Raw genomic sequence first — 17954 nt, forward strand, 5'->3', positions numbered from 1 at the left:
ATGTCTGTCTCGTATGTTTCATATGACCATGACCTCGTTTTCATGGTTCATTGGTCAATGCTAACTTTTTATGGTTTTGTCAGTTTGTCATATACTATAAGACAAAGTAATAAGTAATTTGGTACATAAAATGACTGTAAGGTGTATTTATTTGTCTGGCAGGGTTTATATGTTGACCTGGACCTTCTTTTTCATTGTTTATTTTAAAATTTTCATGGTTTTGTCAGTTCAACACATACATGTACATGTACTACAATGTATAAGCAATATATATGTCAACTACATTTTTTTGTATGGATTAAATGTAGGGTGGATATGTCGGACTGGCAGGGCTCATATGACCTGGACCCCATTTTAATGTTTTTTTTTGTCAATGACAAGTTTTTGCGGTTTGCTCTGTTTTCATCACATGGTAACTTGTTTAGACACACTATATATTGTGTAATGAATGATTGTTAGGTGTACATTTCTATCTGGCATGGTTCATCTGACCTGGATTCCATTTATGAGTCATTTTCATGGATTGTTGATGATGTTTACCCATTTATATTATACTTGTAGTAAAAATTTTCCTGTGAAAAATGGGCTTATAAATTGTAAATTTAATTTACATGTTAATTCAACTTTCTTTATACAATGTATGTACATATAGAAAGTTAGATCCCAATATAAACACTTTTCTTTTACAAGGATTTGATACGCTTTGTTCTGCTGTCTGTTGAGATCCACTATTTCTTTGGCTGATATAATGAATTATACAATGTATGCAGATGGCATTCAATTCCACAAAATGATTCATCCTTAAGCTGACCAAACTAGAGGCTCTCAAGAGCCTGTGTCGCTCACCTGTTACTGTATTTACTGATGTCGGCCATCTTGGTTTGTAGGTGGGGTCATTTATAGACACTTTTTTTAAATAGATACCCTAGTAATAATTGTGGCCAAGTTTGGTTAAATTTGGCCCATAATTTAGAAAAGAAGATTTTTGTACAAGTTACAAAAATGACGAAAAGTTGTTCAATATTGACTATAAAGGGCAATAACTCCTTAAGGGGTCCTCTAACAATTTTGATCATGTTGACTTATTTGTAGATCTTACTTTGCTGAACATTATTGCTGTTAACAGTTTATCTCTATCTATAATAGTATTCAAGATAATAACCAAAAACTGCAAAATTTCCTTAAAATTACCAATTTTAGGGCAGCAACCCAACAACGGGTTGTCGGATTCATCTGAAAATTTGAGAGGGGATAGATCTTATTCTGATGGACATTTAAATCTTGAAAGATTTGCCCTTAATGTCTTAGTTTCAAACATATAAAGCAAAAACTGCATTTTACCACTGTGTTCTTATTTTAGCCATGTCGGCCATTTTGTTTGGTAGGCGGGGGTCATCGGACACATTTTTTAAACTATATACCACAATGAAAATTGTGGCCAAGGTTGGTAAAATTTGGCCAAGTAGTTTCAGAGAAGAAGATTTTTGTACAAGTTACAAAAAATGACGAAAAGTGGTTAAAAATCGACTATAAGGGGCAATAACTCCTTAAGGTGTTGACTGACAATTTTGGTCATGTTGACTTATTTGTAGGTCTTACATTGCTGAACATTATTGCTGTTTACAGTTTATTTCTATCTATAATAGTATCCAAGATAATAACCAAAAACTGCAAATTTCCTTAAAATAACCAATTCAGGGGCAGCAACCCAACAACAGGTTGTCTGATTCGTCTGAAAATTTCAGGGCAAATAGATCTTGACCTGATCAACAATTTTACCCACGTCAGATTTGCTCTAAATGCTTTGGTTTCAAAGATATAAGCCAACATATACATTTTACCCCTGTGTTCTATTTTTAGCCATGGCAGCCATCTTGGTTAAATGGCCAGGTCATCGGACACATTTTTTAAACTAGATACCCCAAGGATGATTGTGGCCAAGTTTGGTTAAATTTAGCCTAGTAGTTTCAGAGGAGAAGATTTTTGTAAAAGTTTACAGATGACGGACGACGGACGCCGGACGCCAAGTGATGAGAAAAGCTCACTTGACCTTTTAGGTCAGCGTGAGCTAAAAACACAACCTCTGTATATGATGGGGCATACCTGATTTCAATACTTCAGGAGAGGAATGTCATTTGGATCACCATAATATAATAGGGTTTGATTTACACTATTATGTCTTAAACATTATAAACAAATGCCCATAAGATATTAAAGAGGGAACATACATTTAAATGTTAGTCCAACCACACTTTGAGTGTACATCTGCAGTATTGGACCAATACAAATAGTACCACATTAATCAATTCAAAATGGTATTCAAAATGATACAATAAAGAGTTTCAGTTTTGTAACAACACTGTATTTCCAGGAACCAGGAACTGTTACCAATATCCTACAGACACTTGGTTTGGCAACCCTAGACTAGTAACACACATTAAAAGGAGCCAATCTTATACTCCTGTATACATGGTATAAGATCTTGCATGGCGAAGCATCAGTCACCATTGCAGATTACATCAAAAGATTAAAGGTAACAGCCAAAGATGGGTTTCCTCAGGTCATCATACTAAACAGATGCATTTAAAACTATATGTATATCCAACCTCATTCCTACATGTAGAACAATTATTGATGTTTAATTTATCCCCATAGAATAGACTATTTTCATATTACCGACTTTTGACTCCGGTTTATATCATTTTTGGACAGGTTACCTACAAGTTGAGTACAACATCCTGGTACTCGGTCAATTAAGAGCAACCTAAAGAAGTAACATCAAACATTTAATCGGTACAATTCTTGGGGAAAAATATACTGTTTCATATTTTCTTTATACGTCAACAAAGCTCATCGGAAAATAGTAAAATTTCCTCTCAAATCACACCGATTAAATGTTTGATGTTACTTCTTTATTTTGCTCTTCATTGACCGAGTACCAGGATGTCGTAGTTAACCTGTCGAAAAAATAATATAAACCGGAGTCAAAAGTTGGTAATATGAAAATATACAATCTTCAGCTTTGTAGTTATTTACAAAATGTAACTACTGAGACCCAGGTTCAAATGCTGTTGTCTCAACACTTTGCTTTTGTATTTCTAGATCTATAAAATTGTAAATAAAACAACACAATAGTTAAATCTAATTTTATGAAATAGCTTTCTGAAACATATTGAAATTCAAAAGTCACAAATATTCTGTGTATCTTCTTTTTCCAGAAGACAAGAACTGTTAACTTGTATGCTGTCGTCTCTTCAGGAGACCATCAACTTCTCTCTGTGCACCATAATATTGACCTTTCTTTTTGTAAAGATAACCAAACAATGTAAATGAAAAGTAAAACACAAATGGTGATATTTTTGAAGCCTTTTGAAGCAAAGTTGTACTTGTCATTTTAAACTATTGTCAGATGCAGGCTTTCTAAAGGTACTATATAAGTTACACTACAGGCTCTTTATATCAATTCCTTGTTAGGCTTGTATGCTCTTCCTTTCACACAGGTCAGCTTTCCTTTTGTCAGTTTTGAAATTTATGCTTCACTAGAATCTAGTTCTGAACTTAAGTCGTTTACAGGTAATTCTGGTTCTTTGATTTCCTTCTTATGAATTTGTTTTTCAAAAACAGGCTTCCAGATATAATTTCCCGTGATGACACCCAACACTACAGCCACAAATATATCAAATTTTCTTAGTCCCTGATCTTCGGAATCTAAGCATAGTTTTCTATCATATAGTTCTAAATCAGTTTACTCGTCAATCGCTGAAAGTAAACATAGTTCATTTTAAAACTTTACAATTTTTGACCTTGCGATTAGAGACCGGAAACTTGCTTATTATAAATTTTGAACAAGTACGGATGCGTAAAAGCCAATAAATCCGTATTAATAGTTATCTGTATCTGTATCAGGACTTACTGCCATCTTCCAAACATCAATAGACACTGGCATACTACCCGAAGACTGGCTAAACGCAAACATCTCGTGTGTATTCAAAAAAGGAGACAAAACACGCTGCAGAAAACTATAGACCAGTCTCATTAACATCGGTACCTTGCAAACTATTAGAACATATCATATGCAAGCAACATCCTCAAACATCTTGAAAAGCACAGAGTCTTAACATCACTCAACCATGGATTCCGATCTGGCTACTCATGTGAAACACAACTATTAGTCACCTTAATACATGACTTCATGAAAGCATTTGACGCCGGACTACAAACTGATATCGCAATCCTGGACTTTTCAAAAGCCTTTGATACCGTGAGTACCACACAACAAATTATTATCAAAAATGGGAGAATACGGAATTCGAGGACAACTAAACAACTGCTAAATATGTTTCTGACACAGAGAAAGATGAAAGTAGTAGTAGAGGGAGAACAGTCGGAAGAAGTCAAAGTGGACTCAGGTGTTCCACAGGGAACAGTTCTAGGACCCATTACTTTTCCTATGTCATATAAATGACCTCCCCGGAACACTGTCAAATCATCAGTACGGCTGTTAAGACTAGGCAAATAAATGGGGTATGCGATTCAACGCAAAGAAATGCTACATACTAAGCATAAAGAACAAAAGCCAGAGATTCTATACACTCACGGCCCACATACTCCAACAAGTTCAGAGCAACCCATACCTAGGAGTGCAGATATCAGAAGACCTGAAGTGGAGCACGCATATAACAAACGTTGCCAAAAAGGCTAACTCAACCCTAGGCTTCCTCAGAAGAAATTTACGATACTGCCCACAGGAATGTAAGAAAACTGCTTACATTTCCTTAGTAAGATCTACAATGGAATATGCAGCAACAGTATGGGACCCCTACAGTATTGCAGACTCAAACAAGCTAGAAAAGAATACAAAGACAAGCAGCACGCTTTATAACAGGCGATTACAGAACTAGAGAAGATGGCTGCATAACAAACATGCTTACAAAATTAAAACTACAGGAACTACAATTGAGACGCACGAGCCAAAAGCTTATATTTATGTACAAGGTGGTTGAGGGGCTGGTACCTGCTATTGATCCAGACGACTTCCTCAAATCAGCAAGACCAAGACGAAACATCACAGCTAAAAAGTTTGACAACTACCAAGCCACAAACATTGTTGAAAAACAAGTGAGGAACAATACCAGGTGTTTTGACATTCCTACCAGTAAAACACCGCAACATTCAAATTCATTCTTTGTGTCCACAATAGTAAATTGGAACCATCTAGAAGACACTATTGTTCGCGCAACTAGTGTAGAGAGCTTTAAATCTGCTCTCGCGAAACGTCAATAAATCGACGGCGCCTTCACCTCCCGTTGTATAAAAGCCAGAATTGGTAACTACGACGTACCCATACAGATACAGATACAGAAGCAGATCCTGCTCCACATGTGGCATCCGTCGTGTTGCTTATCATGATAACAAATCCGGTAAATAGTCTAATTCGGTAGGTCACATTCATAAAAGGGAAGAGGATTGTAGTTATGACGTAAGGAACATATCCGATATCATTTGTGAAATGGTTATTCCATAACGGTCAACCAACTCGTGATGGCGCCCCGTAAAATTTATGAAGGGATGATTTCAACTTCACCATTTGGAAATCTTGGTTTAATAGCTTCCTTGTGAGCAGCAACCCTCTATCAAGAAAATCAATGATAGGAAATGCAAGCACGGGAATATCGTATCAGTTGGGAGATATTGACCCCGTATTCGGCAGGTGCTGCTGCCGGAATTTTGCTACTTAGAAGTAGAAAGTTCACAATTGGAAAGATGAAATCATCTCTTTTGTCGTAAAGTTTTGTTTTCAATCGACCCTCATTGTCAATTTCTAGATGTAAGTCAAGCTATGAGGCCGACTTTACTGTATCTGTAGTATGCTTTATCTCTAGTTTGATGGAATAGACGAGTTCAACATAGTCACCAAATTTTGAATTATTTAGTGAAAGAACATCATCTATATAGCGGAAAGTAGAGTTAAAGGATATTTCTAACTTCTTGTCCTTCTTCCTGAGAAGTTCCTGTATGAAGTCAGCCTCATAATTATAAAGAAAAAAATCGACAAGAAGAGGGACACACTTTGTACCCATTGGAATGCCGGCAGACAGTATAACTGCTTTGACTATAAGATTAACTTGTACAAATTAATTTTGTGTGCATGACTTGATACGTATGTTTTGTTTTACTTGTTGTTAAGTCGGTTTTAAAAGCTCTTCAGAGATTATGTTTGTACATGCAATGCTTATACCGACTCTAAATAAAGCTTTGTGTCTTATGTCTCAGTTCAGTATATAGGCTATACAAAACTGAAGAAGATGTGGTATGATTGCCAATGAGACAACTCTTCGCAAGAGACCAAAATGAAACAGAAATTAACAGCTATAGGTCACCGCACGGCCTTCAACAATGAACTAAGCCCATACCGCATAGTCAGCTATAAAAGACCCCGAAATGACAATGTAAAACAATTCAAACGAGAAAACTAAGGTGGCTTATTTATGTACAAAAAAATGAACGAAAAATAAATATGTAACACATAAATAAACGACAACCACTGAATTACAGGCTACTGATTTGGGACAAACACATACATACAGAATGTTGCGGGGTTAAACATGTTAGCGCCCCCCTTAAACCTGGGACAGTGGTATTGTGACAGTACAACATAAGAGAGAACTATAAAAATCAGTTGAAAAAGGATTAAGTCATCAGATGGACAAAAATACAAGTGGACGTGGCCAGGTACTTGTACATCCCAACAACAGAAAGACACTAAGTGCAGATCTGAGAGTACTCGCAAATATCTGACAGCTAGTTCAAAGCCACTATAACAACTAATAAAAATTCATGCATCTAAGTAAGACTTAATTATCTATGTCAATATATATGTTCACAATTCGTGGAACTATATATAGTGAATAAGGATACATAACATCTACTGAAATAAAATCAGAATGGTAACTTTTGTCTGTTTCTTGAATAAACAGGTGGAAAACGTGTGGAAATGATATTTGCAATGTTGGCACCCTTACGTCGCACCCATTTGATTGTATTCATTACCGTGATTTTCCTTTTATTCCGAGACGCGACTTACACAATGTGCTAATTCGAAATGTTAATTAATATTTAGCTTGGTGATATTTATGTTCGTTTTCATGTTAAAGTATACCTAAGACTATCCCGGCACTACCACAACACATGCGTTGTAGCAGTCTGATAAAAATCCAACCTCAAGCACTTCCATTATCTGCATGATATGTCGCATTGGAGCTCCAATGCGCGATACAAAAAATAAATATCATATGAGAGGTTTTGCCGACCATGCAAGGGCTTACCATGATATGTATACGGCTTACAAGTACTCTTTCTTGTTAGATTTCTCGTAAAAACAGGCTGCGCTATCATAAAGATGTTGCCACGAGCCTCTGATTGCATGTTTCAAAGTTTGATTACTAGTATATTAGTCGCATATATCTTAAATTTAAATAAAACTGTATCTATTTTTATATCTTACATCTAGAATTTTACATCAAGGGTTGGATCAGAGCTTAACTATTTTCTTTCATGGCGTGGGATTTTGTTTTAGCTTACCATATATATAGGTCTAATTTTTGTTCCATATAATTGAGTATAGGTTGTACGATGACTTGTGTAGAGGCTTTCATCTCCATACTTTGTTCTATTCTGGGTAGTTTTCTATTTAACAACCATAACGCACCTCTTTGTGTTTAAATTAACTGAGACAAGATAGATGATTTCAAAATTGCCAACTTTAATTTACAATAAATATTTTGATCATATTCGTGTTATTTTCAATATTTCTTATTCTTCTAGCACTTAGTCGTTCCTGCAGAAGAAATTTTAAAACTCGCACACGGTACTCCCTATAAATCATGTCAACAACCGTTGTATATTTGTACCTGAATAGACAATCATACTCCGAAACAATATTCAATAAATTATGCTTGTTAGCGCACTGAACAAGTGTTTACTTTTAATCTGTCAAATCATCGTGGAAAGTGTTATTTACATTATAAAGAGAAAAGAGGTAACGAGGGTCGGACTCTACAACATGTAATATCTAATATATCTCAGAATTTTATTCTTATTTTAATCGAAACAGTAAAATACGAAAGCCTATAAAGGGTCACATTTTTTTAATTTTTTTTCTCGTAATTACGAGAAAACTATCGCGTAATTACGAGAAAAGAAGCTTTTTATCTCGTAATTACGAGATAATCATCGCGTAATTACAAGAAAACTATCTCGTAAAAAAATTGATCTCGAAATTACGCGAAAGTTTTCACGTAATTACGCGATAATTATCTCGTAATTTCGCGATAATTATCTTAATTACGCGTTAATTTTCTCGTTATTACGAATTAAAAAAATCTTTTCTCGTAATTACGCGATAGTTTTCGCGTAATTACGCGATAATTATCTCGTAATTACGAAATAAAAAAAAAACTTTTTATCTCGTTATTACGCGATAGTTTTCTCGTAATCACGCAATGATTATCTCGTAATTACGAGATAAAAATCTTAACTCGTAATTACGAGATAGTTTTATCGTAATTACGAGATAAATACGAGATATTTATCTCGTAATAACGAGATAAATAAAAAAAATGTGACCCTAATAGGCTTTCGTAGTAAAATTGTATTGTATTTTGAAAATATTTATAACAGGTTTAATGCAATGCCACTTTTGCACAGTACACTTTTCTTATTAGGCAAAATGTAACGTAAACCAATTACATGTAAGCCACTTTTGGCCCTTTGAATTCGGAAATCTATCAATAATGCTCTTCAGATGTTTTCATGAAATTAGTGTGTCAAATATGTATTAGCATAATTATTTTAAAAGAGATATCAAAGGGAAATTCAAAATCACATTAAGCCGAAAACAAACTGACATTGTTCATGTTGTTAACGCCTTGGCAAAAAAAACGAATACAATAAGAAGACAAACATCAGTAGACAAAATAAAAGTATAAAACAACAAAAATACCGAATTCCAAGGAAATGCCAAATAGGAAAGTCCCATATCAAATGGAAAATCAAAACCTCAAACACATACACATACACATAAAATTACACATGCAGTCAATGTAGAATTTTAAAGGGAAAACGGTAGTATTTTTAATTTTCCCAGCATTAGAAGCCAGGTGAAGGAAGTCAAATTAGAGGAGCGCTGTGATTGGATGTAAGGGTACAATATATTTTTTATTTATCTATGAATAACTGCAGTGTGTATATTTACAATATAAATTTTGAAACCTATGGAAATATTTTCAAGAGAATTATTCGAAAAGACTTGCAAAATGACGGTGGGCTTGGATAACATAAACAAGCTCCGTTGGAAGTTGGTCATGCTACTATTTGGCTTTAATTTTTAAAACACAATAATAAAGTACTAACACAACACATAACTGTTTTATCCAGGTTTTTATCTTAAAAAGTGGTAAATTTAGAAAATGGTAATATTGTCGCCTATGGCAGAATAAATAGTACCGTTTTCCCTATAGACTGAGCAACACGAATCTCACTAAAAACCGGGTTTGGTATCATTTGCTCTGGAAAGGAAAGCAGATCCTGTTCTAAATGCGACACCTATCCGGTCGTGTTCCTCAAGTCAGTAAAACGCGATAATAAGTCTTATTCGGTAGAATAAATTTGTCTTCTAGTTTATACTCTTTTATAGCCTTCAATATTTCATTCGATGAAACTGATGAAACAAAACTGCTATGATATTTGATCAAACAGATTCATTCGATATGAACTAAAGCATTACATTAAACAATATTTTGCTGCAATATGGCCTGTACGAAGATGCTAATAAGTGCATGGTACAAAAATCAAAATTTGATGGCAATGATAGGCCCTTTAGACCATATTTATTTACAGTGATATGCCTTTACTCGTATACTAGTATGATATATCTACTGTTACCGAAAACTATGTATTATATACATAATGGAGATTGCAGGTCAAATATTTCTATTTCTACACGTTTTATGAAATCATAGTTTCAACTGAAATTATTGCACTATAACATGTATAATGCTGTACACCTTATATCATCATATTCATTTATCAATAAGTTGACTAAGATAATTTTGAAGGGTTTACTTTTAAAGAATTTGACAACAAGGTGTTGTCTCTTATCATATATGTCTGCTCCTGTTAAAAAATAAGTACGTAAAATGTTGAATTATACAACAGACACGTGCACACAAACTGCGCATCGTCTAAATACAAGGTATTTGATAACGTGCTCTAAATGACCATTCATTTAAATGTTGTACTGATCACATGGTTATTATTGTGCCTCAAGGAGATACCTTTATGCAAACATTCTAACTTGATACCCGTCGTCTTTAAGATTTACTACTTCATAGTTAACACTGGGTAAAATGTCTCCACATAATATCATTGCGTTGATTTTAGTAACTGTTATAAAAAGTTGCAACGGTTTTTCAGCGAATGAAGAAGATTCAATTAAATCTTACATCAAAACAACGATGGAATGTAAAAATATAACAGGTAAGCTACCTAAGTCATGTTTGTTTTATGCTTACAATGAAATAAAAATTCATTCTGATGTAACTCGGGGTTAATAGGTTTTTCTAAAATGTAAAATGCAATTTTATATGCAAAATCATTATTGTTAATAGCAGAGACATATATAGTATTATATATATATTTCTCTGTTGGTAACTTATGACGGTACTGACATTACTGTACCAAATCTACTAAAGTGATTCCGTTTAGATTCACGCTTCGAAACAAACACCCACAATTCCTTTTTGGTTTGCTTTCAAATATGCAACTCCTTTTCTGTCTTTTTGTATTCCTCAAAACCAACGGGCGTCCGTCCATCAGCCTGTTCAGTGGTTCGAAAAATTTCTTGAATCTTTTTATTTAATACTCCTGTCTGATTTTCTTGTCAGATATTTTATGAAATCGAGACCAAAGTTATAAATAACATTATCAATTTACTAAAGTTAAAAATTCAGCGCTGTTATTTTTTTTCCACCTGAGTCATGCCGGTTGAAAATATGAAATAGATAGGAAATTGCATTGTTCGCGCCGTACCCCAACATTTCATGTGAGATTTTGATGAAAATTATATCAAAGTTTTATACGAAAAACGTCTAAAGGAACGACCATGTAACTTCAAAATAGGGGGGGGGGGGGGGGGGGGTTGGCGTATGTTTTTTTTTCTAAAAAAAATATTCTGATTCTTATATTAAATTTGTTTAAATTTCTGACCCCGACAAAAAACATACCGCTTCTTCCATCTTTGAAGTTAAATTGTTTCTCCCTTCTAAAACTTATTAATCTCTACACTTGAAACATGCAAATAAAATATATGCTGCCGGGAAGGATCAGGTGGTGGTATGGGGTTGCTGCTCGATTCTTATAGATTTAGCACTCGGAAAGTTATACTTTAAATATATATCAATTTACATTTAAACAGGTTTGTCATTAGCAATGGTGAGGAATGGAGAAGTCTTTACTGATGGATTTGGTTATTCCAACCTTGATACTCAAACTCCTGTTACCAGTACTACCAAAATGAATATTGGTTCTGTTACCAAAACATTAACGTCGATGATGTGGGCAGTACTCATTTCTGAAGCAAAAGACAAAAACGATACAAGGTTTTTACCAAAACACTCCATTATTTAAATATTTAAAGTGTAATCGACAAGAAATAGAAATAAAGAAGAACAACAACAAACAATTTTAAAGACATAAAAAAACCCAAACAAAACAAAACTATAGTAGTACCAACCTTTCGTTTTCGACAGTACTTGGAACCTATTTCATACGTTGCACTCAAGTTGAAAACATTCAGAGCGTAGAAAAGTTTTGAGTTTATTTTATAAATTGTTTAAAAGGCAAAACCCTACCTTTGTAACGAAATTAACTATCGACTACCAACTTTGATAAGTAACCACCAACTAATCAATATAGCAAAGTTGAATATTAAAACGCTTTGGAAATGGACAGTTACTATATAGATATACATGTCGACTAAAGCTTGTATAACTTTGTTCAGGTCTATATGATCACTCACATATTGGTCAATACTGTAAAAATACATTACTATGAGTACTAACTACATTGTAAATGATATATATATGTAATATATTTAAAGAATCTCTGCTGTTTTACTTAATATGGTAATTCCTTTTCAGCATTGACTGGAATACAAAAGTAAAAGATATTTTTGGCCCCAACTTTAGATTAAACGACAGCTGTAAAGCATCGTTTGTGTCTTTGGAGGACTTTCTGTCTCATAGAACCGGCCTGGAATCAGCCGATTTGTTGCTTCAAGCAGGAGAAGGAGGACATCGGTCACGCGAAGATTTACTTAAGTATGTGGTTTGATTTTTTTAGTATTCTTTAAACAAGACAAAAAAAAAAAAAAAAAAAAAAAAAAAAAAAAACTCAAACTGTATAAATTATTAGATTTTAAAGTTTTTTTTTATAACAGAGCTTGACCTTTTTGCAGTACGCACATACCACCTAAGGACAAAAGCTACTGTGTGAATTTGAAATATTAAAAGGTGGTCTATGCATTTATTAAAAAATTCAGAGCATTTGTGTATTGCTTTTAAAGATTTGTAGGGTTCGGGAAAGTAATACATGTATTTAAGTGTTTTTCTTTCTTTTAAACACTTATTATGTATAAAACATATTCTACTTATCATATTGTCTGGTCTTGACGGATCTTTTTCATGATTACTGCATTGTACTGAAAGATTAAAAACAAAAAATTAAACCCAAAAAAAATAAAATTTTCTATTCATTTGAATGATCTAAACCAAATAAAGATGTGAATTGTCAACTTCAGTACCCTGGGATGTATATACATGTACTTGTAACTACCCGTCTAGAGTGCATCAGAGATTTCACTAAAAGGTTCAATGTTGAAATCTTTGATGACAATATGCCATTAATGAATCTATTACATTCAGTTGTCGTATGATATAAAAAGAACCCTACTTATTTATTTTAATAATTATAGCCGGTTGACATATAAATTAGGATAATAAGTCAGTTACGAACAGGTCAGTTGGACACACTGTTTAACATATTAGTTGATATGTAAATAAGTTTTCTGATATTTCAAAAGGGATATTATTTTGCCATTGTAATCATTTTTATCAGACCAAACTTATTATGCAGAAAGGTAGATGTGGGGTATAAGTAAATGAGATGGCAAACGCGACCGTGATAAAAAAAAAACCCAGACATCTAAAGGGCATAATATAGTCTTCTCCGAAACGAGCATCGGACACAAACACTACATTTGTACGTTTTAGTTTTATTGTCTTTACATGTATTTTTTCAGTAACTTAAAGGAATTGGAGTCAAAAGAAGAATTCAGAGACGTATTTTCCTACAGCAATATTGGTTTTGTCATGGTGGCATTTCTGGCAGAAAAGATTGGTAAAAACCCCTGGGGAAACTTTGATGAGAGAAAAGTTATTTGAACCTCTTGATATGACATCAACACTCTTTCTTACAGACCAAACGTTTTCTGAGTTGGCGACTCCATACTTGTTTGACGAAGAAAATGGAATGGAAGAATCAGATAAAAGTATTATATACCGTGTGGGTAATATTTTCAAGAGTCGTCTATCATATCGTGGTAATATTGGTTCATAGTTTACATGTCGGGGCCTTTTAAATATATATAGCCAACTATACGGTGTCGTTTGTGCTCATCATTGAAGGCCTTACGTTGCCTATAATTGTATTGGCGGATTCATGGGGGGGGGGGGGGGGGCGGGGGGTCCGGGAGTTGGAACCCCACCTTTTTTTTTGGCCGATCAATGCATTTGAATGGGGACATATAGTTGGACCCCCCCCCCCCCCGCCCCTTTGTCCTGGGTTGGGAACCCCCCTTTTAAAATGGCTGGACCCGCCCCTGAATTGGTTACATATACTTCATTTAAACATTGTTTAATAGTTGTCTCATTGGCGATTATACCGCCTAATTCTCCGTGACACAAACATAAAATGGCACAATTATTGACCAAATTGCACGAAGTTTAGATGAAGCTACAATGTAATACTGTGATTAACATTATCAGAGAATTTAGAATACACGTCTCCTCTAGTGATCAAAACACAAATTTTGGAATATTCAATACGAACTAGTCAAAATAAGACAACACAATAAAGACCAATAACAAATTAAGATAACCATAAATACTATATATATAACATACACCAAAAAACACATAAACAGTCGTCATAAACATGACTAATAGTGCGTACAAAGGAAAATAAAATGACTTCTGTCCTAAGTTCTAGATTTGCGAACCTTGAAGAAAGAACCAAGTAATTTCATTTGGTTTGATAGTTAAAAACTATGTTTTAATGATTTAAGATTTCCGTAAATGTGTTTGTAGTACCGTATATGACATATCTACAGTCTAGATTTCAAAATTGCAATTATGGTCCTGATGGAAGTTTTTTTTGTACCATGTTAATATGTCAAACCATTTAAACATTTTAGAATTGATTTGTTCGTCCTGCTGTACGTGTTTGTAGTAAAGCAGCTGACATGTCAACCTTTTAACATTTTAGAATTGATCTGTTCGGTCCTGCCGGAAGTGTTTGTAGTACCACATAGTTTATATGTTAAACCTTAAACATTTTAGAATGGATTTGTTCGGTCCTGCAGGAAGTGTTTACATTACCCTATGTTAATATGTCAAACCTTTAACATTTTAGAATTGATCTGTTCGGTCCTGCAGGGAGTGTTTGTAGTACCGCAGATGACATGTCAAACCTTTTGAAATATCTGACATCTGGTGCATATATGGATCAATTGGGCATCGACGATGATGTATTTAATGGCATGTTTAAGCAGAAAAGTATACTACCGAAGTCCTTCTCCTCTAGATACAACTTGGAGTACCCCAAGTTTCCTATATCATTTCGATACTTATGGCTATGGGATGCTTGGTTTTTAACAAAATACAGAGGTGAGGAAAGGATAATTGCATATAAAAACATCAACAGAAGAAGATTGAGAAAAACACGTGAAACAGTAGATTTAAGTCTACTAAAAGAGGTTGAACCAATTCCTATAGAAGTAATGTCACACTATAAACATTTTCAAAAGTCTTTTATATTTACTTCTATTTACAATATTACAGCTTAATGTGTTATTTTGATATGTGTTAGCGCTATAGATGTAATCTTTATAGAAATCTGTAAACTGTAAAACACATTGGTGTTCTCTTAATAGCGGACGTCTAGGGTTCGATCCTAGGCTACACTAAATACCCAGAAAAGGCATTTGCTGCTTCTCATCTCATCATTGTGCAGTAAAACATACTGGTTTACCCGGAATCAGCATAATATTTCCGGTTATATTTCATATGAACATTTACTTATTAAACTAGCAATTTCAAAATCCTGCCAGGGAGTGGGTTAAGTACACATCAGATATGAATATCAATATTACATTCACATGTTCTGGTCATGACATGCATATACTATAGTATTCGCCACTGGCCATTAAACAGCAAGCATCATCTATTTATTGTTTTGCATATTTCCGTCAAGGTATCGTTTTTTGTTATTTTCGTTATTGGGGTACTGTTTTGTCTTTGCCTTTCGTCACAAGACGTTATCGCATGAGTGTCATATCATAACACCGGCACTTGTCTCAGAATATGTCATATTAAGGTATATAGAGAAAACAAATCCTGACACAAGTGCCTGTGTATCCTAAGTCTTTTTATTACTCTTCAAGATCTTTATCATACGGAGTTCAAATGTGTAGTATTTATCGTATACACATTCATACATATATTTTACAGATTTGGACATGTATTTCCACACTGGAGGATTATACGGATTTACTTCAGTTCTCGGATTTATTCCAAGCAAAAATATTAGTGTGTTTCTAACTCGAATGGCCTTGGAAAATCAGGTTTCCGTAATATCATGCTTCCAACCATGTATTATATCTTCGATACATTACTAGAGCTGGAACCATGGTTAAATGAAACAACAGCATGTAGCTACCCGTCACCATGGAATCATATTCCAGAGAAGAACACGACAGCGAGAAATAAGACTCAAATCAACATCTCCGAAACTGACAGATTCATTGGAAACTATAGTAACTATCTTTACGGTGATGCATCTGTTTCAGTTATCAACGAAACACTTACAATTCAATATGATAGATTACTCCACGGAACTCTATCTCATCTTTCTCTAAACATTTTTAACTTAACAATACTGGAGCCTTTGAACAAAGTTTTATCAACTTATATGATTGTTACCTTTGAGAATTTTCACGATGAACAGTTTCAACGACTTCGTTTCGATATACATCCTATTTTTGACAGAGTCTTCCCTAACGTTAACATAGCCAATAACGTCCGATTTTCCTTTCTATCATATATGATAATTGTTCTGTTCAGTTTAGTTCTAGTTTGAAGTTATTCCTATTTCAATCAAAGATTAAAAATGTATTTGATAATATAAAGATGTTTAAAATATCTTATAGTTATAATTTGATACTCAAAGTATATTATGTTTGTATTCATGGTTTTTTTTGAGAGCTCTTGTAATTTGCAATCTAATTTTTTACACATATCTGATTTGAAGCTTGCAAATTGAAATAATAGACATACGACTTAAAGAAAAAATAAAGAATAGAAAAATGGAAGGGAAGTAAACAGTAAGGAAAAAAGTAAATAAATAAATAGGTATTGCAGGAAAAGGAAAAAAAAAACCTACTTATTTTCGGACGTAAAAATAAGATTAAACCTTTAACCCTAAATTAAGACCAACTTAACACACTTCTGATATTAGGGGGTACATGGTAGCTTAGGGACTAACCGTTTTAAATTTTCAACGGAGTTTGATATTTTTGTTAATTTAAATAAGTCAACCGTGAAATGATGGATCATAAGACTTTCATCCAATTGTATCATACTCACTGCAAAGATAACATATAAATATATATATATATAAAATATACATTGCTGTCGGCTAAGTTCATCTTGAATTAGACATGAACACAAAGGGCACTTCAAAAGTTTTTCCAGACATCATTCGGGAAACATGAGTTTTAAAGTTGATATGTTAATAAAATAAGTTGTCATACTTAATACAATGTAATGTTTCATTGCACAAATATTGTTTTTTATTTTTAAATCTGAGCACACAGATGAGATCAATTTGGTTTAGAAAATCAGTTATACATATACTCTGATGTCGTCGTGCTTTTTATTTCCCCTTTGCCGGAATTATATTCCCTCTTTCAATATTCCTGATATGCGGTACACATTTTATTGTTCTTCCCTCATATTCAATGATTGTTATTACTTTAGTATTCAAATTCCACAAAATCTAATACTTTTATTTTAGGTAAATTTATATTACAGTATTGAAATAAAATCATGTAAAATGGATTCGGCAATAGCAGACTTAAGAAGTGACAGATATCTGTTATGCAACTTTATTCATCATTTGTACTTGGTGTATTCCACCATTCCATCGAGTTATCTAAAAAGAAATTGAACAAGATTGTAGCTAGATGGTGAATAATTGTACAAGTGCTGAATGGTTATAAAAATGTATGATCATCGAAAAAATGTCTTTCATTATGAACGTTATACATTATCTACTCAATTCTAAGAAATGCTAATATATGTGATGTCACTTGGATTACATAGTTATCTCTAAGCCTGACTAGATTATTGTGAGAATAAAATTCTTAAATCAGTTTGAAAAGTTCCAGTGATCAAAGTCAGCTCTCTAAGAGCCAGCTGTACAAGTCAACAGTTGAATTGAGCAAATTCACTCGCCAAAATCAAACACGTTTGAATGGAATAAGACCCCGTTCACACTAGCATTTTTGTTAATCGGTTAGCGTTCACAATTATCCTTAATCAAAGCGATCTCTATCGGTC

At 33.8% G+C, this 17954-nt stretch overlaps 2 protein-coding genes across 2 annotated transcripts; both read left to right on the forward strand.

Annotated features, from left to right (window-relative positions):
* Window positions 1-4526: 4526 nt before the first annotated feature.
* LOC139507303 (uncharacterized) lies at window positions 4527-4901 on the forward strand. Its single transcript, XM_071295690.1, has one exon. The coding sequence runs from the start codon at window positions 4527-4529 to the stop codon at window positions 4899-4901; it is 375 nt and encodes a 124-aa protein (XP_071151791.1).
* A 5317-nt stretch (window positions 4902-10218) lies between these two features.
* LOC139507304 (uncharacterized) lies at window positions 10219-16533 on the forward strand. The gene is made up of 7 exons (XM_071295691.1): window positions 10219-10536; window positions 11474-11657; window positions 12198-12377; window positions 13358-13490; window positions 14105-14168; window positions 14772-15112; window positions 15925-16533. Exons 1-7 carry the CDS (start codon window positions 10407-10409, stop codon window positions 16471-16473), a joined length of 1581 nt encoding a protein of 526 aa, XP_071151792.1. The 5' UTR covers window positions 10219-10406; the 3' UTR covers window positions 16474-16533.
* The last annotated feature ends 1421 nt before the right edge of the window (window positions 16534-17954 follow it).

This window comes from Mytilus edulis, unplaced genomic scaffold, assembly GCF_963676685.1.
Source record: "Mytilus edulis unplaced genomic scaffold, xbMytEdul2.2 SCAFFOLD_1588, whole genome shotgun sequence".
NCBI classification, from domain to species: domain Eukaryota; kingdom Metazoa; phylum Mollusca; class Bivalvia; order Mytilida; family Mytilidae; genus Mytilus; species Mytilus edulis.

What these genes read in the sequence shown, in the direction of transcription:
- LOC139507303 (XM_071295690.1), top strand. Translation starts at nt 4,527, where the DNA reads ATGCGATTCAACGCAAAGAAATGCTACATACTAAGCATAAAGAACAAA.
- LOC139507304 (XM_071295691.1), top strand. Translation starts at nt 10,407, where the DNA reads ATGTCTCCACATAATATCATTGCGTTGATTTTAGTAACTGTTATAAAA. An exon ending in GGAATGTAAAAATATAACAG is followed by an intron (nt 10,537 to 11,473) that starts GTAAGCTACCTA and finishes ACATTTAAACAG; the next exon opens with GTTTGTCATTAGCAATGGTG. An exon ending in AAAGACAAAAACGATACAAG is followed by an intron (nt 11,658 to 12,197) that starts GTTTTTACCAAA and finishes ATTCCTTTTCAG; the next exon opens with CATTGACTGGAATACAAAAG.